Genomic DNA, 24,074 nt, shown 5'->3' on the forward strand with positions numbered 1-24,074 from the left:
AGTATGCCAAAAAAATATCCCCACACTGTTACCCTTTCCACCAGCGTGAGCTGGCAGGGTGTATTCATGCTTTAATGTTGGTTACACCAACTCTACCATCTGAATTTTACAGCAGAAATCGATTCATCAAACCAGGCAGTGTTTTTTCAATCTTGTATTGTCCAATTTTGGTTAGCTAATGCAAATGTACCCTCAGTTTCCTGTTCTTAGCCAACAGAAGTAGCACACAATGAGCTCTTCTCCTGCTGTAGCCCATCTGCTTCCTGGTTCGATGTGTTGTGTGTTCAAGGATGCTCTGTGGCATACCTCAGTTGTAATGAGTTATTATTTACTTACTGTTGTTTTCCTTTCAGCTCGAACCATTACCCTCTAACTTCTGACACACCTCTGAAAACACTAGAGATGGTTATGCATGAAATTGGCAGTGAATCAGCAGTTTTGGAATTATGCCTAAATGCATTGCGTTCCCTTGAGTGTTTGATCGATTAATTTGATATTTGCATTAATAATCAGTTAACCAGGTGTACAGATGGCCGATGAGTGTATATAGTTTAAAAATTTTTAACATTGAACCCCTATCAGAATTTTTGGAGAGCCTTGCATGTTTGCAGAGCTTCTCACTCTGTTACTGTATTTTCCCCACTCCTCTGTCATCTCTCCCTCCTCTCGCTGCTTTCACTTCCCCACATTCTCGCACAGATGAATACGCCAAGTGCTAGCTGCTACATGTGGGCTTCAGCACACAGCACACCAAAGCATCACTGCATCCACATCTACAGAAACCAAACAGAATAAATCCATTTAAAAGACACCAAATCCTGCACAGCACACCGATTAAGGTGAGTACTCCATATTCATCACCATTAGTAGTTGCGTTTCATTGTATTTTTTTTCTTTCTTTCTAAAATTATTAACATTAAATGCTAATCTGCTAAACTTTATAAATATAATCTGAATTTCATAAAATTTTCCTGAAATTGCACCAATATTAAAAAATGCATATACTTAACCTTACCTGTATGGTGTTCTATACAAATCTGGCATGCATTTATACTAATGATGTGTACTGGAACATTTATTGTCATTTGTAAGTTTGGCTTTGTATAGTGTACATCAAATGCTTATTTGCAGGAAGAGCTCAGGAATTAATGGGAACAGTAAATGTCAGTAAAAGGAAGTGGCAAAGATCAGGTATGACTTTGATGCACCCACTCATGCCACCTACAGGTTTTTTTTTTTTTTTTTTTTTAAAGCATGGCAGGAGGGCACTTTGTATTTACAATTGTACACATCATAAGTGTTCCACCCTTCAGAAGTGAGGAATCTTATGCATGCAGTCATGCAAATCGGAGTACCTTAGTACACAACCCAAGAGTTGTGGTGGAAACAAGTATTATTTTGAAAAGATTTCTCATAATTAAGATGATTTCATAGAATTTGATATTATTTATTAGACCACTGTTTTCTGCTCTCCAGTATTTAAAAATGTAACCGTGTATATATAAAAATACGAAATTGTCACACAGTTCTATTCTAAATATAATGCCATTTTCATCGTACATTGGGTATTGATCACCTCTAGAATTTGATTAGTAGGAACCATGTAATGGTGTTGCGATGACATTAATGTAAAAGTAAGTACAACAATGTTTTGAAAAGGTAAAATGACATTGAGATAACATTGAATGATTAACCCACACACAAATTTGCAAAAATACAACCTCAAAACAACACACCCTTTCCCATGATGTTGGAGCATTTTTTTTGATTAAAATCCATTCGAACAATCCATTGCCTGACCATGCCTGGTCCCTTAAGTTTCTAAAATAGTTTAGAATTCCAATCAGCTTTCAGGGGTGTCATTGGAGAATTTAGGTCCCCTGAAAAAAACAAATATAGGATGCCTCCCGGTACTCCGGTTTCCTCCTGCAAAGACATGCAGATTAGGCTAATTGCCATTTCCAAATTCCTCTTGTTGTGTGAATGCATGCGTTAAAGTTGACTGGAGGTCTCACCACTGTTGTGAAATGAGAATAAGTATAATGTAATTACCACTGGCCTTTATGATCCCTAATTAGACTTCTTAAATGGATGGATGGGTGGAGAACGGGATCAAACCTTGACGAAGCCAACTCTTTTTAATTGCCATATCATTTTAAAAGAACCGTCCTCTTTACTTATCTCACTTTACAGTGTGTCTGCTACAAATCTGTGTGCCTCAGCAAAAATCAAGATTAATCAGACGAACCTATAATTTTTCAATTTTAAACTGTTCAGTTTGATGAACCTGTGCCTATTGAAGGTTCAGCCTTATGTTCTTGGGGGACAGATGCGTTACCTGGTGTGATCTTTTGCTTCTGCAACACATGCATCTCAGGGTTCAATGTGTTGTTAAAATTATATCTCATTAAAATTATACAATGTGCGTATATGAGTTACGGTGGTCTTGCTTGAACCCATCTGGTTATTCTTCATTGACTTTCCTCATAAGCAAAGTTGGCTGGGCAATGTTAATTGGATATATAGGGTGGGCTATTTATATGGATACACCTTAATAAAATGAGAATAGTTGGTGATATTACCTTTCTGTTTGTGGCACATTAGTATATGTGAGGGGAAAAACTTTTCAAGATGGGTGGTGACCATGGTGGCCATTTTAAAGGCGGCCATTTTGGATCCAACTTTTGTTTTTTTTCAATAGGAAAAGGGTCATGTGACGCATCAAACTTATTGGGAATTTCACAAAAAAAACAATGATGTGCTTGGTTTTAACGTAACTTTATTCTTTTATTAGTTATTTACAAGTTTCTGACCACGTATAAAATGTGTTATAAATGTGTTTAATGTGCTGCCCATTGTGTTGAATTGTCAATGCAACCCTCTTCTCCCACTCTTCACACACTGATAGCAACACTGCAGGAGAAATGCTAGCACATTAAACACATTTTATAAGAACGTTAAAGTTAACTCTCTTTTTTTATTGTGAAATTCCCAATAAGTTTGATGTGTCACATGACCCTCTGGATCCAAAATTACCGACTTAAAAATGGCCACCATGGTCACCACCCATCTTGAAAAGTTTTCCCTCTCACATATATCAATGTGCCACAAACAGGAAGTTAATATCACCAATTATTCCCATTTTATTAAAGTGTATCCATATAAATGGCCCACCCTGTAGTTAAGTAAATGGAGTATTTCAGTTATTATTGTTTGATTCATTAAAAATACACTCCACTTCCTTAATAATCTTTGTAATTGAAATGTTTTATGTGCAACAATATTTATTTTTCTATTTCCAATTCGCTGCCAGTGACTGACTACAAAAACACAACCAAAATATGAGTTTGCTAGTTCTACCAAAATGCACACTTAAATTACCACAAATACAACTGCAGACTGATTTAGCCATTTTGGTAAGACTGTGAGAAGTGGAATTATAGCACTTTGCAAAATTACACAAAATTGACTCTGTGGCCTCGCACCTCCAAGGTGGAAGGTTCGACTCCCGACCTTGGGTCTGTATGCATGGAGTTTGTATGTTCTCCCTGTGCTTGCTGGGTTTCCTTCAAGGACTCCGGTTTCCTCCAACAGCCCAAAGTAATCAGGTTAGGCTAATTGGTTTAAAATTTCCTGTACTGTGTGGCTGTGCCCTGTGATGGATTGGTACTCCGGGCCCCCATGGCCGTGTACAGCTAAAGCTGTCTAGAAGATGAAATGAAGAAGATAATTTTTTATGTGTTGGACAACAAAGCCAAAAGAGGGTTTCCAGACACATTACATTCCAAGCATTTAAAAATGCATGCCTCTAGAAGGCATGTGTCAAATACAAAAGCCAAACAGAGAAAAGAACTTCCTGATATAGCATGTGATTTTTAACAAATACAAAACAAGCCCAAAGATGTTATAACAGCAAAAAAAAAAAAAGAAAATCAGCCTCAGTTCAAATATGTCTAAATATAGCACAGGTGACCTTGGTTGTAACAAATCGTCGAACAAAATATTTATTTGATGTAGCTTTAGCTGTCATATTGCAAAGGAGGGTTTCAAGAGAAAAGGGCAGCTCCAGAAATAGACAGAAGAAGCACAATGTGGGGTCGGTGACCCAGTGGTGCACTAATCCTGTCATACCAAAGTGTGACACATGCTGTGAAGGCAGCCCTTAGCTCTTAGGCTTCCTGTATCTGGATAATGAAAAAGGGTGATATACTGTAAGAGAAGACTTGGTCCTAGTGGAAATAATCTGCAGGTACACATTTTACAAATTCTTATGTTCAAACTAAACCCTGATATAAAAATTCACGACAGGATGGAATAATCAGCACCTGGTCTGCCATGTCCTCACCTAACCACATGAACCAACACAGCAGAATTAAATTGTAGGGAACTAAACACTAGGCATATAACCTGACAGTAGGAAGTGAAGCATTTTATTATTTCATATTATTATATTTTATTATATATTATTTTGTTATAATCATGTCAGTTAAATTTTATTTGTATAGCGCTTTTAACAATTGACATTGTTGCAAAGCAGCTTTACACAATCCATAGAATTATTTAAGTTTGTATGAAATGCGAACGCGTATGCATCAAAATGATAAGATTGTCCCTGATGAGCAAGCCGAGGACGACGGCAACAGCGTCAAGGAAAAACTCCCTGAGATGGCAATAGGAAGAAACCTTTCGAGGAACCAGACTCAACAGGGAACCCATCCTCATTTGGGTGATAATGGATAGCAGGGATTGATCTGCATCATACTGTGTGACTGGAAGTTCAGTATAACAGGAGATGTGTTTAGGTTAAAATGAAGTCCAGTTCGTTCAGGTAGACTGTAGGAGACTCCAGTCATGAACTATCAAGCGACAGCAGTCACAAGTCAGAAAACAGCTGTCTGCATCAGCCGAGGACAGGACCGTCTTCGTGAAAAAATGCATGTCACTAACGGAAAACATAAGGTGCATACTAAGCCAAAGCATATCACTATATCACTACATAACTGCTATAAAAAAAAAGACTGAATGTAATGCACAAATCTTTTTAAACTATTAATTTATAAAACTAGGTATTTAAATTAATGAATTTAACCTGCCTTAGTGGTCTTAGGCATGAAAGGTTTTCTACATGCACTTTCCAAAGTTCAATATTTTTGTTATTTAAAGCCTCACTTTATAAAGCATAAAAAAAAACTGAAACCATAAACTAATGAGAAACAGGTGCAGAAGATGACAGATAATCAGGCCGGTGATTAGTATACTGCTGATGCTAAATGCTGAGTGGTTGCAAAAGACGAGAGGGGAAAAGAGGTTGCTGCTGAGGTGGTACAATACAGCACATTTTTAAATTTTATCTTTAAGCACTTTGAAGCTTCTCACAGTGCAACATTTGTTCCCATTTATTTTGATCTTTAAATTAAATTAAATATGAAGAATATGACGAAATGAGAGGTCGTGTATATAATACTTGGCATTTTTGGTACAATGACTTTGTTTTAAATGAGGTTCTGATGTTTATTTAGGATTATCTGTCTATCCATCTATCTATCTATCTATCTATCTATCTATCTATCTATCTATCTATCCATCCATCCATCCATCCATCTATAATAGTGTCGCTAAGGCCATTTGGCTTGGGACCAGACTGCTTCCTGCTTCCTGTGCACAGAGTAAAAATGAGGTCAGGCAGGAAATCTCAGTTGAATTGATAGCACTGTAAATAGTTTAGTAATGGCACATGATGCTTCCTGCAGTCTTTTCCATCTGACACAACCCCAGCCACGTAACTGAGAAATACTGTAGCATGAAAAAAAAAAAACTGTTTGCATATTGGAGCATTAAGCCACAACATAACTGAACATCCTTCAGCACTATATGTGTGTGCTCTGAGTTTGTCAATGCCAATGATTTGACCCTGTTTGACCATTTCAAATTAAAAAAATCAACCAATCGCCACTATATTTCTGATGCAGAGAGTGTAAAACCTAATGAGCTATATTTGATCAAATCATCTAAACAGATGCCTCTACCAGAGAGGAAGAAGAAGTCTCTCATTGGAAAGCTGACCTTTTGTACAAAGGATGTAAAATGGTTAATATCACAAATTCATCTTAAACATTGAATAGTCCAGATGTTGCACATTATCTTTTTCTTAATTGTAAAATATTTTGTTAATTTAGTTTTAAATATAGACAAATCCCAGATTTTGTATTCTTGGAATTTTGAACCACACAGTACAGGTGTTTGCATGTTAATTAATGAAAATGCATTTGAAAAATTACATGTAGTATACTTGACCAAACAGCCATAACATTATGATATTACCTGCACGAATGACAGGTAAAGTAAATAATGTGTGTTATCTTGTTACAGTGGAACCTGGATATATTAGGCAGAAAGTAAAAATATTGTGGGTGAAGTCAATGTGTTGGAAGCAGAAAAAAGTCCAAGTTTAAAAATTTGAGCAACTTAATATTTGATAAGGGCTGGATTGAGTTTGCTGGACAACTGTGTCGGAGTAACTTCAAAAGCAGCCTTTGAGGAATAGTCCTGGTAAAAAAATTTTAAATGAAAGAAGTAAAACTGAGCCAAGCCATCTCCACATACAGTATTTAGGCCATTAAAAGTGTTCCTGGGAGGCCTGCTTTTCAGACATGAAGCATGCAATCTGATCATGGCTCAGGCATCCTGAGAAAGCACTCTTCCTTAAAGGAATCCAAGCACTAGTGAAATGCTGGGAGAAATGCATTAGTGTAGCGGAGGGTTATATTGAGGAGCTACTGTAGTGTATGTACCCATCGTTGATGGGAAAAGAGTTTGTAGAAATAGTTTAATGTAATCAGTGATGTTATTTCAGGTGGGAGCCCACCTAAATGACAGAATTAATTTATACTACCTCGGTGCTATTATTTCAGCAGTAAAACTATTAAATTAAAACCTAGGTAAAATATTCAGTTTAGCTTTTCTATTTAATACTCATTGGTGCATGTTTATATTGAGAAAGTAGCATATTAGAAGCTTATTTTAAAGTAGATTATTAAATCTGGCACATAGCTGTTTATACAGTAACATTGCTTTTATTCCTGATTTCAATTATAGTGCAGGTTAAACTTTAGGCAGATATCTAAGTTCTGTAGAAGTTTAAAATTCCGCCAGCTCTGCATGAATGCTATGACAACTGGCACATAACTACTTATAACTTCACTTTTTCTTAATATTTTGATTTTAGTGCATACCACTAGGCTCACAGGTCGAGTATTTATCATGCCTTTACTTTTTTGCTTTGCTTGCTTAAATGACCTGTGTGTTATCTCATAGTGGTGTTTTATATTATTGCTTTTTATTACCAGCATGGTTTCAGCAAATGAGACAAACTGATTTTAAACTTTTTGCAGGTAGAATAAACATACATTGATCTGTCCAATCATCTTTGAAGGTTCAGTATTTTTAGTCTACTTGTATTTTTTTTTTTTTAATAAGTCATGCTGTGTCATGCTTTTGTTTCTGTTTCTTGAGAATTTGGGCAGCTTGTAGGTACATTATGGGTATTTTTGTGTATTTCACATACCCTATCTAAATCTAATCAAATTAAAATTTTATTTGTCACATACACAGTCATACACAGTACGATATGCAGTGAAATGCTATACGACCGGCAGTGACCTTCAAAAAAATAAATAAAAATAAAAACTTATACGTAAGAAATAAATATGGATAAAGAGAAATGCTAAAGAAAATAAATTGAAATAGTAAAATAAACTGTACAAATAAGGGCATAATAAAAATATTACAAAATATAGAAATATAGAAGAAAAAAAATTTATATATAATGTTTGAAAGTGGCAATGGTTGTGCAAATATGCTTCCTGCCTGCATGAAGAAGCTCCTCCTCAGTCTCTCTGTGTTGGCCTTCAGGGAGCGGAATCGCTTCCCAGACCGCAACAAAGAGAGATACATGGTAAACTATTGTGTTGATTGGCTCTGTTGAGTAATGCATACTGTATGACATTCCCACCTCTAGGGATTTAATTTGACATATAACTTCTACTCAACAGTTTGATTTCATTTATGGTGCAGATTTAACTTCAGGCAGATAAGAAACTACTGTCAAAGTTTAAATGAATTCTGTTCAGCCAGTTTTTTTTTTTAGTTTTTTTTGCGTGATGATATGACCTCATCTGGTGAAACAGACAGATGAACAAAATTTTTCAGTTCCCAATATACAGGTTCTACAATATTCTGACAAAACCAGACAAAACCTTTGTTTTTTGGACTGTTATTCTGTCCATCAATGTCTTGTTTTGACTTGAACACCCCTAGTAAATGCCCAGCCTTGAGTTTCCCCACAGCACAAGCAGACAGGCTTAAATGCAAAAAATAGTCTGAGTAAAGGAAGGAGCTCAGATGGCAAGGCATATTAATTGTGGGCAGTAGAAGCACAGCAGGAGGCAATCTCACAAGAAAAGCCATATAGCAGCAAGATTCACACCCAGCATTCACTGAAGAATGTGCTGTACTTCTTAGAGAATGAGTTAACTGTGAAGGATCCCTTCAGTGAGTGTGCAAATCATGCATCATGCATCCTTTGTCACCTTATTTGGGCTATAAACAAAGCTGGCCATGAACAAGTCTATCATTTACATTTTGTGCTTGTATTTGTGTAGAGGCTCTGGATCAATCGGTTATTATAATTGCAGGTTATTTTGAATTTACCTGGACATTGTGCTCCTTTTTTTTAAAGATTTTGAGAGAAACATACACAGAAAATAGACCGGACTGATGCTTGAACACAAATGAGGAAAAGCAGTGATAAAAAATTTAAATCTGGGGCAGCCCACAGGCCATTTGCATGTTACAAAACCAAAGCTTTAGCCTTGCCAGCCAGCTAATGCGCCAAACTGCAGTGCACACATCATAGAGAATATTAGACCATTTAGTTGCTGGCAAGCAGGATCACTCTGAAAATGATGCAGAATAAATGTTAATAGGATTTCAATTCCTCATGAGAATATAGTATTTTATAAAAGAATTAATCACATCTTATTAGAGAAACCCTTCCAAGACCTATTTTTGCTGTTTAGTTGTGTGTATTTGCTGATTTCTGATTAATTCTCAGAAGTAGCCAAACATGTGCAGTTTATAGGAGGATGATGCCTCAACTATAATTGTTTAGTAAATAAGGATCATTATATTAAAGCATCTTGGATTATCATCAAATACGTAATGTTTCTGTCACTTCTTATGGTTGTGTATTATTTTAGACTGCCATTCTACAAACTCACCTAAAGCCATCTTCTCCCCTCACTAGTGTGGTTTCCATTTCCTCTACCCTGACAAACATGTCTTTTTTGTTTCAGAGACACAACCATGAAAACGAGACTCGGTTGCCTATCCAACAAATCTGACTCATGCAGTGACTTTTCAGAATTTTTACCACATGGACCAGAAAGATCCACACGATACCTAAAGTGAGTGATAACTCTCTTTTTTTTTTAAATAAATTTAAAGCAATTCAATTTGTATAAAGAAATACAAAATAGCATTTTTATGCATTATACAGTATATACAGTAAAATTGTAATTATCCATGTAATTTAATATTTTCAGGCTCTCCACAGATGAAGTGACCAAATGGGCAGATTCGTTTGATATTCTTCTGTCAAACAAGTGTAAGTTGTGTAAACTCATAAAATAAACTGTGGAATGTTGTAAGTAGAAATAAAGATCATACCAAATGACAGCTTAGTCTTTGAAAAAACTGAAGAGTGGCAATACAAGGGCAAATCAACGTTTGTTTACCCCTGATCAAGGTGGACTTGGTGTGTGGAACCAGACCAGAGATTTTACATTCTATCCTCACCAAGCTTTTCATTTTAATATATTTGGGATTCTAGTAGGGACCCCTAGAAGTTGATTGATCGTTTAAAGCAGAATAAGTGCAAAAGTAGACCAGGTAAGTTTCTCAGGACTGTACACCACTTCACCACCGCCATGGTTTACATAGTATTGGAAAATATTTAAAACTACTTTCATGCCTGATAATTACACGGTCGAGCATCAGTTCAACACTAGGACTGCCAAAACAACTGATTAAATAAACAAACACATTAAAATGTTTTAATAACCAATGGCATTTGTAAAACTGTTATATAAAAGCAAAGTCAAACTCAAAAATGACATGCTATTATATCTATGGCCGCACCACAAACTTATATTTAAGGTATATGCTGATATTAAAAAGACAAAAGGTCAGCTGTTCCTTTTTTAAGTGATACTGCTTAATTAAGGTTTCTTAAACAGCTGATTTTGAGAGTCAACCCAAAACAATGCACACACTTCAGGAAAGTAAAAAATATATAATTTATTTTAATACTATATATATATATATATATATATATATATATATATATATATATATATATATACACAATATTATTATTATTAATCTCATATATATAAATGAGATTAATAATAATATTCATATTCATATTTTATTAAAATACATTATATGTTCATTTTTTTTTAAGTGTGTATACATTTTCTTTGTATATATTGTAAACAAAATACTACACATTTCTGCCATAATTCAAGTTAAGTTTTTAAAAAGGGCATAGATGGCACAGATATACAATATGCTATCTACCCACAATAAAAATTGGAGCATATACTATATATCCAAGTATAATGCATGGATCAACAATAACAAATATTTAATTGTCAAAAACTTCAATTTAAGTGTAGCTTTAATTTTTGTCCATACATGAATACATACAGCTAAAGTTTTATATTTATATATATATATATATATATATGCAGAGACAGGGACAGAAGTCATATGTTTGATTTCCTGTTTCGGATCCCATGAAGATGTGCCTGTCACTGTGTCACACTGGCAGAGAAAACAGAATTATATGTTCCTTTTGTAGCCCAGGGACACAACGCTGTTGTCCTCACCTCTTGATTGTTCTTTTATTGAATTTCCTGAACAACACTATAATTGTATTTACCAGCAAGACCATTTGTATATGGTTTCGTTCTATCTGCACTAGCTGCTTCTTACATTTATAGGCCTAGAGCAAAGGATAAAAAGCAGGCATGTGCCCCTGGTATGCTGACTGTATTTGTATTTCTGTGCTTCATTACATGAATTGCATTAGATAATGTTTACAGTCAACACAAATGGTAAATGACAATTAGTTTACAGAAAATACTTTTTTTTATCTTAAATTTGTGCGAAATACCTGTATATATGTATTTTTAATATTGAGAACAGTCTTTATTAATCATCCATAATATTAATTAACAGAATTAGTAAATTATGAGTTTATTCTTAATTGTTGTCATTATTAATGGCCACTTATACACTTATTTATACCTTAAGGCTGTTAGGGTATTAGCCTTAAAATTAACACTACCAGTAAACTGGTGCAATGATCATGGGCACCCAAGACAAACCTACCACTGTGCCATGAAGGCAAAGTGAGACTTTGTGCACTTCACACACAGTCCAGATTCAAACCCCAAACCCTGGCGATACAAAGCAACAGTGCTGAACTAATGTATTATTACATTTAGTTAAACCTTGTTTGCTTTGTGAAACATTTACATAAGTGTTTGCCAGACACATGCTGAGCCAAAAGAGCACAAAAAAATCTATATTTGATGATTGTTTGGTGTACTTCTCTCCTAGATAATACGTTCTAATCAGCAAACTTCATGCTGGGATACTGTCAGTAAATAAACATCCTTCCAAATAAAGAAGAATACAAAGGAAATAACAAAATCCCAGAAATGCAAGTTGCACAACATGACCTCCTGACATGCCGCTGAGATAAAAAAGAACAACAAGTATGACCCTGTGAATATATTCTAACCCACAGGTCTGAAGGCAACGTAATAGAAAGTCATTCAAAGTAAAAATGCCTTAAGGAGTTTTTGAAGACCTTATGAACATTATCTATTAGGTATTGATATTTTATAACGTAAATACTGTCGAAATAAATTTCTGCTAGGCCTATATTAACCTGACATGGCGGAGACCAGTGGTTCTGAACCTTATTCCTCTGGGACAACTACGCTGAATATTTTAGTGTTCCTCTGCCCTATCACACTCGCTAAAATAATAATAGTAATAAAAAAACTGTTAATTAGTCAATTTGTTAAATTAGGTGTACTGTGAGCAAAGAAAGGGCTACAATTTAATTAAAAAATGGAGTAAAAAAGTTTGGTCTCACCCTCTAATTCAGTGTTTTGTTGTTTTTTTTTGTTATTTATTTTCTACATTCAAATTTTATTTGTCACATACACAGTCATACACAGTACGAAATGTAGTAAAATGCTTACACAACCGCCAGTGACCTTAAAAAGAGAATTAAAGCTTATAATAAGTAATAAATATGAATAAAAGAAATGCAATAAAAAAAATTTAATTAACCTGTACTGTGTTGTACTGTACAGCAGAAAGTTATTTTTTGTGTGTACATAATGAATGTGAATAATTTTTTTGTTTGTTTTAAAGATGGTTTGGCGGCATTCAGAGCATTCCTTAAAACAGAGTTCAGTGACGAGAACATTGACTTCTGGTTGGCTTGTGAGGACTACAAAAAGATCAAATCACCTGCAAAGATGGCGTCAAAAGCCAACAAGATCTACAGGGAATTTATTGATGTTCAATCACCAAAAGAGGTGAGTTTGGTTATAATAACACCAACAACACTTCACATCACTGTTTAATAAGAAGACCTGTTTAAGGTAAGTTATGATTCAAAAATTTTAGGCTAGCAAAATGCTTTTTGGATGCTCTAAAAACATTCAATTCATCATGTTTCCAGGAGATATAAAGCCTCAAGTTATCTTCTGTCAACGCTTTAACTAACTATCTATCTATTAGCATTGACTATATACTTACTTACACTTCAATAGTTCTGTTTAATTGCATCAGATTTTTATATAATTAGCTAGCTTGCTAGCATTGATATGTCCAATATGTCTAATTAGATAAGTTGTCAGGTTTGTTAATGTTCTTTAGTATTGCTCTTTCACAAATTTTATTAACTGTTTAAATGCAATTTACATGAATAAACTATTTAACTTTTGGTGTACTATGACTGATGTTTAAATCAAAGCAGAAATTGATGACATTTCTTATAAAGGGAGGTGTAAAATCGATTAACATTTATAAAAGACTTCCAGTGCAGCGCTGAATAAAAATATTTGAATGGTGCATACATTTTAAAGAAGATAGTACGTCCGTGAATGACGATCCAACAACTTCTTCATTAGTAGGATATGACACACTGTATATTACACAAGTCTCTGTAACTGTACTGGAGTGAGTGAGTGAGTGAGTGAGTGAGTGAGTGAGTGAGTGAGTGAGTGAGTGAGTGAGTGAGTGAGTGAGTGAGTGAGTGAGTGAGTGAGTGAGTGAGTGAGTGAGTGAGTGAGTGAGTGAGTGAGTGAGTGAGTGAGTGAGTGAGTGAGTGAGTGAGTGAGTGAGTGAGTGAGTGAGTGAGTGAGTGAGTGAGTGAGTGAGTGAGTGAGTGAGTGAGTGAGTGAGTGAGTGAGTGAGTGAGTGAGTGAGTGAGTGAGTGAGTGAGTGAGTGAGTGAGTGAGTGAGTGAGTGAGTGAGTGAGTGAGTGAGTGAGTGAGTGAGTGAGTGAGTGAGTGAGTGAGTGAGTGAGTGAGTGAGTGAGTGAGTGAGTGAGTGAGTGAGTGAGTGAGTGAGTGAGTGAGTGAGTGAGTGAGTGAGTGAGTGAGTGAGTGAGTGAGTGAGTGAGTGAGTGAGTGAGTGAGTGAGTGAGTGAGTGAGTGATTTTGTTAATTTATGTTATGTCAATCTGCCTTGTCTCAGCTAGCCAGCTAATTAGGCTTTTTAGTCAATGTAGCTAGCTAGCTTTTCTGTTAATTTATGCTGTGAATTTATGTTACTGTACATGTAGCACCTTGGTCCTGGAGGAACATTGCTTCGTTTCAATGTGTACTAACTATATATGGTTGAAGTGACAATAAAGCCTATTCGACTTGACTTATATATCTCTCAGTTGGATGGAATTTGGTATCCATAAATAAATGATGCCATTGTGACTCTTCACCTTCTTTGCAGGTTAATATAGACTTCAGGACCAAGGAAGAAACCAGACAGAAACTTCTGGAACCAACATCCTCTAGTCTTAATGAGATCCAAGCCAAGGTCTACAGCCTCATGGAGAAGGACTCCTACCCTAGGTTTCTTCGATCAAAAATCTACCGAGAGTTTTTAAACAGGACACAGATATACTCTCAGAGGAAGTCGGTTTAAAGAGAAAGCTCTATGACTTTTTGCTTGTGTGGGTAAAACCATTAGATATATTAGAGCAGACCATTATTGTTACACATATTGAGTTTGACTAAATATGCATTGTAGAACTGTGAAGCTTGTTTTCACTTGTAAAGAGTTCTGTGCTGTATATACAGTACTGTATAACCTGTACTGTGCACCCATGTACTCCTTCCCAGCACTAACACAGATGATTTTGTGTTGGTAAAATCATGAGGATTAAAATTAGACAGAGCTTTATTTTGTCCATTGTTTCCCTAGTTTGTTCCACTTTTGAGAAATCTAGGTTGTTGCTGATGTCTTACATAAAATACAAATAGACTATAACAGCACAACACATTTAAGAACAAATATTAACAAGTCTGTGGATTTATTGATTTAAATCCTATATTCCTGGATTCACTACCCAGCTTCTGGTCAATAAAAAAAAGCTAAATCCTTCCACACTAATTCACTTTTGTTGTGATTTTTTTTTACCTGATAAATGGCATGAAACTGTAGAATTGTAAGAAAATAGTGTCATTTCCACATAGTTAAAATATTGTCCCCATCTCTGCAACCATGAAAATATAGCATGAGCAGAATAAAAGAAGGATGAACTTCAATACTCCCATAAGATCAATTATGTATCACATACTAGTGAGGATATGCATCCATGAAAAATTATAAATATGGAACAATCAGGTTTCCTTTCAACAGATGGTGCTGAATGTAGGTCAGGTAACTGTAAACATTTGCCAGTTTTGGATTCTCTACCAGCTAACAGTGCGGATCATATTTCTTTTTATTATGAGAAACCTCATCAAGCTCTGGTGGAAACAGGGTTTAGAAATGCTGTAAAAGCACATCTGCCTGGTGGTCTGCTTAGTGGGTTGCAGAACTGGCCTCCAAAGGGAACAGGACGGCAGTGAGCACCATGGTGATTCCGACTGGCAGAAGGACTTTAGAGGTTGCCATGTTGACCTTCACAGAGAGAGAGGAGAGGCACTTGGAGGGCCACATGTGAACCTCCATATGGATTTTGACTGTCACAGGCATTCTATCATTTTCCCAGCTGGACCACGGTGCTCTAGTCTACCTCACCTCTGTCCATAAAGATGCTGGTCTTGTAAGTTGGGACAACATGGGAAGTTCATGACTATAAACTATACTGTATATGACCATACTAATATGACCATAGACTACAGTGCACCCGGAAAGTATTCACAGAGCTTCACTTTTTCCACATTATTTTATGTTACAGCACTATTCCAAAATAGATTAAATTCATTATTTTCTTTAAAACTATACAAACAATACCTCATAATGCCATTATAAAAAAAAGAAAACGTAAAAAAAAAAACATGTGAACCTTTTCTTGGGCAGCAATAACTGCCAGTACATATGGTCCTCAAAAGCATCCTTTGTTTAGGCCATGAAACACATCCACAAAATTGTTGTGGTTAGCATTGTGCACCTGCACCTCCAGAGGGTGGGATTTGATTCCCACCTCTGGTCTGTGCGTGTGGAAGTTGCATATTCTCCCTGTGCTTAGTGGGTTTCTCCCAGGTATTCCAGGGTCCTTCAACAGTACAAAGACAAGCAGATTGGGTTAATTTGCATTCCCAAAAACTGCCCTGTATGTGTGTGGGTGTGTGTGTGTCGCGATAAACTGGAACCCTATCCAAGGGGTACCCCTCCTCGTGCCCTAAGTCTCCTGGGATTAGATCCAGGTATCTTATGGTCCTGTACACATGATAAGTGGTAAATAAAATGAATAATTGAAAAAAAAAAAAGATCAGTCATATGTTCTTGTATAAAATTAAACAGGACCCCTGCTCACACTGTCATGATTGATAACACCTGATTATAAATTTCATATTAACTAGTAATCTGGGACATTTACATACTTTTGACACACAGATGTGTTGATACTTTTCCTCAATAAATAAATGACGAAGTGTAATACTTTTATCTCTTTTCTATCTCAAATTTCTAAAAGTCTCACAAACTTTCAATATATTATTACAAGGTACCAAAATAGCAGAATAGTGTTAATCTGGGTGCAACTGAAGTTAGGTTGAGAATGTATTTTAAAAAATGGTAGCATCAAAGAATTACCAAAACAGGTCTATGACAGTGTTTAAGAGTAAATAATTCATCATTCGGTTATAACATATATCCTAAATGATGTACCACTGGTTGGGGTCCCCTCAAACACATTGTTTAAAAATGTAAAAGACACAAAAAAGTAGCTGACTAAGAAACTGTAAAGGGTTCGACCCATGTTGCACAGGCAGCACCTTAAATCACAGACACGAGGCAAGGTCTTACGGGAAAAAGGGTAATTTACTTTAGGATAAATACGGAAGAAAAGAGTAAAAGGAGGAAGGACAGAAAGAAAGAGAAGGAATGTTGTGCTTGTGCAGGTCTGGTGGGTAGTGCCCTGCTGGGATGTGGGCGCAGGCAGAGTGGCAGCGTGGGCCTGCGTAGAGAGCAGCTCCTGTGCAGTTTGCACTACTCCCACTCGCCTCTTTAATTTGCCCTGCATACATGCCGCTCTTCCGCTGGGGGAGGCCGTCTAGCTAGTGAGTGAGGAGTGAGCGAGGAGCGATATTAGGTTTGGGCACACACCCATCACAGGCGCATGCCATGACAAAACCTAATTAGCTGAGTAGCTAAGAGAAAACAAATTAACATCATAAATTAACAGAACAATACAAAAGACAGCAAAAGACAACATAAAGTGCACATGCAAATGACACAATAACAACAAGACACAATGCAATACTATATGATAATCACTCAGGATACCGTCCCCTTAGTGAAGTCACTGTTTTTTGGTGGTAGTGTCATATTGCATAATAGCAACACAGATGGAGAAAAAGGCCATTAGCATAATTCCAAAAGAAACCTTAAGCAACAAAGAGCCTTAGCAAATTGCTTAAGTTCAAATCCAAAAACTTCAATTGCCAAGTCAAAGCCCAACCTAAATCTAGTTAAGACATGAGGTCTCTATTTGCTCTGATATTGCATAGACAATTAGGTAACAATGTACTGTAAGGATCCAGATGTGTAAACCTGATTGAAAAAAATAAGGTCCCAGAAGATTGGCATCTGTATTTGCAGCCAAATATAAAACTTAATGATACTGTAGAATATCAAAGACCAAATCCCAAAGACTGCTTTGTGCAAATAAAAAATATATATTTAATAAAGCAAGAATTAACCTTAGTACTCTCATATGAATTATGTATGTCACATTTTGTGTTGAGATATTTTTATCCACAAAAAGCATTGGCGCTTCAGGATTTCTTTCAGGACATGGCACTGATGGTGCAGTTGACAGTTTTAGTACTTTTAAATGATTAACGCAATTTCAGTCCTAGAAAAAAAATAACTCCTTCGGTCTGCACAGGACAAAGACACTAAGCATACTGATGGTAGCGACAGGCCAACAAGGAGGAAGCTGAGACAGTAGTCAGTTTTCAAGGCTAGTCAAGTATTGGCAGATTGTTTATAGGCAGGGGAGGCTCAGCAGTGTCACTAGCTGTAGAGTAGAGAATATGACACATGACATTAGCCCATTGCACACTAACCCCTTTGATGGTTTGGTATGCCTTTATATCAGGGGCAGCTGGATCATTATTTGTTGCCAAGGGGAGTGACAGCTGCATTGCAGGTGTCAACCTGCTAACTGTCTGCTATGCACAACTTACCACAAGAAATGTATGAATCGACACAGATTATTGTTTAAAATATGTATGAAGGAGTTTAATCAAATGCATTAGCATACAAATAAATGTTAATCACCATCACATTTCAACTAAGGTAAAGCTAAGGTTGCTAGCTTGTGGGTTGTAAATGAGCTAGGTAGGCAGATTCCAATCAACAGTCAGGCTCCTTATGTTACACTTATTTTCAAATTTATGGATTAATTGAGGTCCAGGGGAAGTCAACTCCTGCCGAGATGGTAACAGCCAAATCACCCACATTTAGGCTTTTTCTTTTTTATAAAGTCTATGTCTACCGTCACATTTGTTTAGTTTACATTTACATTTGGGCATTTGGCAGCTTCTCTTATCCAGAGCGACTTACAAAGGTGCTTTGAAGTTTCCATCATTGGATATATGGGTTACTAGGTTGCTAACTAGAAGTGCCATCAGTCAAACTGTTGGGATGTCTTTTTTTTTGAGGAGGAGGAAGAGAGGTACCACAAATACTTTAGAGGTTTTTACTCCCTACTAAAATATTACCAGTGACATCTAGAGGAAGTTCAAAAGTGGCAAGACAGAAAACAGTCGTCCTCAATTCCCTGAAAAATGGTGGGACCAGTCAAGCTGTGCTGGATCGGAAAGAACATGATGCAGTACAAGATGTGATAAGGTCTTTAAGGTAAATGGATGCTGGGCCATTTTTGAAGTGTCTTAAGGTTGATTCGGGAAGCAAAAGGAAGAGCGTTGGGAGCGAAGAATCGGGGTGGTGGGGGAGAAGTTAGGAAGATGGAAAACAAGCTCCAGCTTCATTCTGGGTCAGCTGCAGAAGACGAATTGTTCATAGAGGCAGGACTGCCAAGAGTAAGTTGCAGTTGCAAGTCTTGAAATAATTAGAGAATTAGAAAGTTCCATAGCCCATAGCAAGTTGTTTATACTAAAACATGAGAGGTGCTGAATGGGCACTGTTCTTTCAGCACTGCTTTACCATGTAAACAAAGGGCAACTTTACATTTGGGCATGCTGGTTATAAGGCCAATGGTGACCATTGTATTAATTTCTATTTTTACAACCATGGTAGGACCTCCGGTCAACATTTAAATGCATATTCACAAACTAAGGGCAACTAGCCTAATCTGCATGTCTTTGGACTATGGGAGGAAACTTGAAACCCACCAAGCACAGGGAGAAGTTAAAAACTCCACGAAAAAAACAACCCTGAGGTGGGAATGGGCGAAGATAGACCCTGGAGGTGCAAAGCAACAGTGCTCACTAAATTTATTTATTTTTTTTATTTTTTTTTACTTTCCATGTAGTGTCACTTTTACAGTGTCAGCTCTATTTTAAAATCCTGGTTTATTAAACATGGCATTAAATAATACTAGAAAAAAGTTACCCTAGCAGTTTAGTTACCCGCTGTAGCAGTATAGATTGGTCATAAAGGTTATAAAGACATGTCAAGTCAGTACTGGCCAAAAAGAGCTACATAACCCATTATCTCTAGAACATTGCCACAAACAGTAGCTCAGTGGTTAAGGCATTGGACTAGTGGTTCTAAAGTCCCAGGTCTAAACCCCACCACTACCAAGTTGTCACTGTTGGGCCTTCGAGTAAGGCCTGTTTAGATGGCTAAAGAGATAAAAACGTAAGTCGCTCTGGATAAGAGCGTCTGCCAAGTGACTAAATGTAAATGTAAGAGAATTCCAATGATCTATGAGGGAGGTGACAAAAGCATGTCTGAGAAAGACGTTGCTTTGTGAGGTAAGGACTAGAAAAAGTTAAGCATGAAGACTTGCCTTGAAGATAAGAGTATCTTGACTTGTGACTCAAAATATAAAATGTAAAGCACTTTCAAAGCAGACCTTCTAGTTATTTACTTGAAGAGTGGGAGAAACTGAAAAAACATCAAAAGACAGGCTTTTAAAAAGTATATGTTAAACTAACCTCCATCTTTTTTATTTTTATATGATAAAGGTGAAGAAAAAACAAATTTTATTTCATGAAAGCAGTTGTTGATACAGGATGGTAGACCTGTAGAGTCAGTCTTTGTATTGTGCATCATTTGCTTAACAGCGGTAATGAATACGAAATTCCTAAAAATGTGCTTAAGGGGAGACAAAAATAGACTAGGAGGACAAGAAGGGCTTAGAACACAGCCTTAGGGAACACCAACAAGTTCTGCCAGTGAAAGCCTGATAATGAAAATGGGTGTATTTTTATTCGTTAGTTTGTTTTGTTTTAGTTGAACAAAGTGGGTGAAGTATAAGTAAAATAGAAGAAGAAGGATGTAACTGATGCCAATAGTAGCAACAATTAAGTGTTTTCACAAAATATTGTGCAAAACATTGTCAAAGGCTACACTCAAGCAATCAAATTTTTATTAGACATTAATACTGCTTTAAGATTTGAGATTGGGTAGGAAAAAAATTTGATTTCTGGGGTTGGCACCAGGTTTCTTAAGGATTGGACTAATTGCAGATATAATATAATGGATTAATAAAAAGTAATAAAAGTGAGTGCATACAGGCTTTTACTAGCTGAACTGAGATCGAGTTGACACAAATGATTTAGCTTGGTAGGGGAAGTTATATAATATGTTGCCTCCGGAGGCCAATGCAAGCAAATATTTAATATTTCTGTATTAAAAATGTCACAAACCGTCAAGCTACAGCTCTGCCATGATCATATAAGCACTCCTGCTCCACGTTCCCAACCACTCCTTGCTTCTTGCCACCTCACCTTCCGCTCTCAACACACCTGTGCATTATCTCCAATCATCCTCCTTACCTATTTAAACCACGCTCTGCCACAGTCACGTTGCCAGATTATTGTGTGCCTTTCGTAGCCCAATTTTCCAGCGTTACTTTCATGTCTTGACTACCTGTTACCGACCACGCTTCGTTTCTTCTCGACCACGCCACTGTCTCACGTTTGGATTTCACGCTCACGGAGTTTTGTTATCGACCCTTGGATTTGCCTCAACGACCACGAATTCGGATCACGGACCTTCTCTTGTCTCTCTGGCTCTGAACCTTGCTCACCTTTGACCACGATAAAGCTTTGCAAAACCAGCCACCAACCTGTGCGGCGTCTCCATTCGCCCGCCGGTTCTCCACGTCTCTGCAACACTGCGCGAATCGCGCTGCACACCAAGTTTCCTCACCGGCTCTTTGCACTTCCGCATTCCTGCACAGGACACACAAGGCGCTCTCGCCGACTCGCGACGCTTTAGCATTCCTCACAGGTCCACGCTGCACACAGAGCGCTCACACGCGCTTCCGCATTCCAGCGAGACTCTGCTCACGCCACAGCACAGAGCTAAACCGGCACTTTTTCTTTGATCCACTCGGCCGGCTCAGTCTGCTACACAAGCACTACCACAAATCACAGGTCTAACTCTGCGCTTGGATCCATCACGCCCTCTAGCGCTCCGTGACAGAATAATCTGGCCAAAAGGAATGGATCCAGCAGAGGCTGCTCGCCTGAGGGGGGCATTAGAGAGCCAAGGAACCCTCTTAGGTACACATCAGCAGGAAATCACACAAATCACTACTACACTTCAAACCATCACCGAAACCTTGCAGTCTCTTTCCATTCAGATTCAAAATCAGCCACCTCCTGCACCCGCTCTGCTACATCCCCCCCCGGTGCTCTCTCCAGTCCATGAGCCACGCCTCCCTGCTCCGCCTACCTATGACGGGAATCCAGCCACATGTCGCTCTTTTCTCTCCCAATGCTCGCTCGTTCTGGAACTGCAGGCCACGTCGTTTCCCACAGAGCGCTCTAAGGTCGCCTACATCATCACTCTCCTCTCTGGAAAGGCGAGAGAGTGGGGAACGGCACTGTGGGATGCTCAAGTTTCATGTTGCTTCACTTATAGAACTTTTACTGAGGAAATGAGGAGGGTTTTTGATCGTTCCTTCACAGGACATCAGGCAGCTAACCAAATACTTCAGTTACGCCAGGGAGCACGTTCTGTCTCTGACTATGCCATTGATTTCCGGACTCTAGCTCCCTCTTGTGACTGGGACGAGAAAGCTCTTTTTGACTGTTTTCTCCATGGGCTTACAGACTCAGTGAAAGACGAGCTTGCAGCTCGTGAACTCCCCTCGGACCTGCAGGGACTCATTGACCTGGCAACACGTGTTGACGCTCGCAAGCGGATTCGACGGTCTGAACGGCAGCCTTGTTTCACACCATGCACCTCTGCACCAACCTTAGACACTTCCGAGGCACCCCCTGAACCCATGCAGATAGGCCGCACACGCATCTCTCCCAAGGAACGCCAGCGCCGCAGAGATAACGGCGCCTGCTTCTATTGCGGCCAGACCGGTCACGCTGTGCACTCCTGCCCACTAAAAGGGCAGGCCCCCCCGTAGTTCTGGGGATGCAGGGGGGCCCCGCATCTGTTTCTTCCCCGGACCAACGATCATGTTTTTCCGTGACTTTGACCCATGACGACCAATCCCACGTCACTCATGCACTAGTCGACTCCGGGGCCGATCAGAACTTAATCTCCTCTTGCACTGCCTCCAAGTTCAATATTCCTCTCACGCCCTTGCATCAACCCTTCGTGGTTCAGGCTCTTGATGGCAGCAAATTAAACCCGATTACCCACCGTACTGCCCCCATCACCTTACAGTTTTCAGGAAACCACACAGAGCTCATTTCGCTCCTAATTGTTCATAATGCTCATGCACCCATTGTTTTAGGCCTCCCTTGGTTAAGGCTGCATAACCCACACATTGACTGGGTCAAAAGAAGGGTCCTGGATTGGAGTCCCACCTGCCTCTCTTCATGTCTACGCTCCGCCCCTATGGGCCAAACCTTGTCTACGCCACGAGAGGTGATCCCCGACCTAACCAGGGTTCCCACAGATTATCATGACCTAAGTCAGGTGTTCAGTAAGTCACGGGCTATTTCTTTACCCCCACACCGCCCTTATGATTGTGCGATTGACCTCCTTCCCGGCACCTCTCCCCCCAAGGGGCGACTTTACTCCCTCTCTCGCCCTGAGAGAGAGGCCATGGAACAGTACATAAAGGAGTCACTTGCCGCAGGGATCATCCGCCCATCCTCTTCGCCAGCAGGGGCAGGGTTCTTCTTTGTGGAAAAGAAGGACAAATCCCTCAGACCCTGCATTGATTACAGAGGGCTAAATGAGATCACGGTCAAGAACCGCTACCCCCTTCCTCTGATGTCATCAGCCTTCGAACTTCTCCAGGACGCCCGTGTCTTCACTAAGTTGGATCTGAGAAACGCCTACCACCTTGTCAGGATACGGGAGGGTGATGAGTGGAAGACTGCCTTCAACACACCCACCGGCCATTATGAGTATCTAGTGGTTCCTTTTGGCTTAACCAATGCGCCGGCAGTGTTTCAGACTCTCATAAATGATGTTCTCAGGGATTTTCTCAATGTCTTTGTCTTTGCCTACCTGGACGATATTTTGATTTTCTCACGCTCAGTCAAGGAACACAGATCCCACGTTCGCCAGGTCCTGCAACGGCTACTTGAGAATAAACTTTACGTCAAGGCAGAGAAATGCGAGTTTCATTGCTCGTCCACATCCTTTTTGGGATATTGCATCTCCCCTGAGGGCATCCAGATGGACCCCACCAAGGTGAAGGCAGTCACCGACTGGCCAGTACCGTCATCAAGACGCGAACTCCAACGCTTCTTAGGGTTCGCCAATTTTTATCGCCGTTTCATCCGGAGCTACAGCATGGTCGCGGCCCCACTTTTGACCCTCACGTCGTCCAAGATCTCATTTAAATGGAACCACCAGGCAGACATAGCCTTCAGGGATCTTAAACAGCGCTTCACCACTGCACCTATCCTCATCTTTCCCGACCCCTCTCTCCAGTTTGTCGTGGAAGTAGACGCGTCCGAAACTGGGGTGGGGGCCATCCTGTCCCAGAGGTCCACTGAGGACAACAAACTTCACCCATGCTCCTTCTTCTCCCGCAGACTCACACCCCCTGAACGCAACTACAACATTGGGGACCGTGAACTATTGGCGGTCAAATTGGCCCTAGAAGAATGGAGGCATTGGCTGGAAGGGGCCGACCA

The 24,074-nt window shown here is 38.7% G+C and overlaps 1 protein-coding gene across 2 annotated transcripts; it reads left to right on the forward strand.

Annotated features, from left to right (window-relative positions):
- The first annotated feature begins 731 nt into the window (after positions 1-731).
- On the forward strand, positions 732-14,719 carry rgs8 (regulator of G protein signaling 8). Of its 2 annotated transcripts, XM_053498794.1 has the most exons (6): positions 732-839; positions 1,132-1,191; positions 9,354-9,464; positions 9,603-9,664; positions 12,514-12,680; positions 14,098-14,719. In XM_053498794.1, the coding sequence occupies exons 3-6, from the start codon at positions 9,364-9,366 to the stop codon at positions 14,290-14,292; spliced, it is 525 nt and encodes a 174-aa protein (XP_053354769.1). In that variant the 5' UTR covers positions 732-839; positions 1,132-1,191; positions 9,354-9,363; the 3' UTR covers positions 14,293-14,719. The 2 variants fall into 2 exon arrangements, with proteins under 2 accessions (XP_053354769.1, XP_053354770.1); XM_053498795.1 differs by lacking the exon at positions 1,132-1,191.
- Positions 14,720-24,074: the final 9,355 nt, after the last annotated feature.

This window comes from Clarias gariepinus, chromosome 6 (genome assembly GCF_024256425.1).
Source record: "Clarias gariepinus isolate MV-2021 ecotype Netherlands chromosome 6, CGAR_prim_01v2, whole genome shotgun sequence".
In the NCBI taxonomy this organism is placed as follows: Eukaryota; Metazoa; Chordata; class Actinopteri; order Siluriformes; family Clariidae; genus Clarias; species Clarias gariepinus.

Bases quoted from the DNA above. Each gene is read 5' to 3' on its own strand.
- rgs8 (XM_053498794.1), top strand. From the start codon at position 9,364: ATGAAAACGAGACTCGGTTGCCTATCCAACAAATCTGACTCATGCAGT. The intron at 9,465-9,602 runs GTGAGTGATAAC...TAATATTTTCAG, and splicing joins AGATCCACACGATACCTAAA to GCTCTCCACAGATGAAGTGA. The intron at 9,665-12,513 runs GTAAGTTGTGTA...TTTGTTTTAAAG, and splicing joins TATTCTTCTGTCAAACAAGT to ATGGTTTGGCGGCATTCAGA.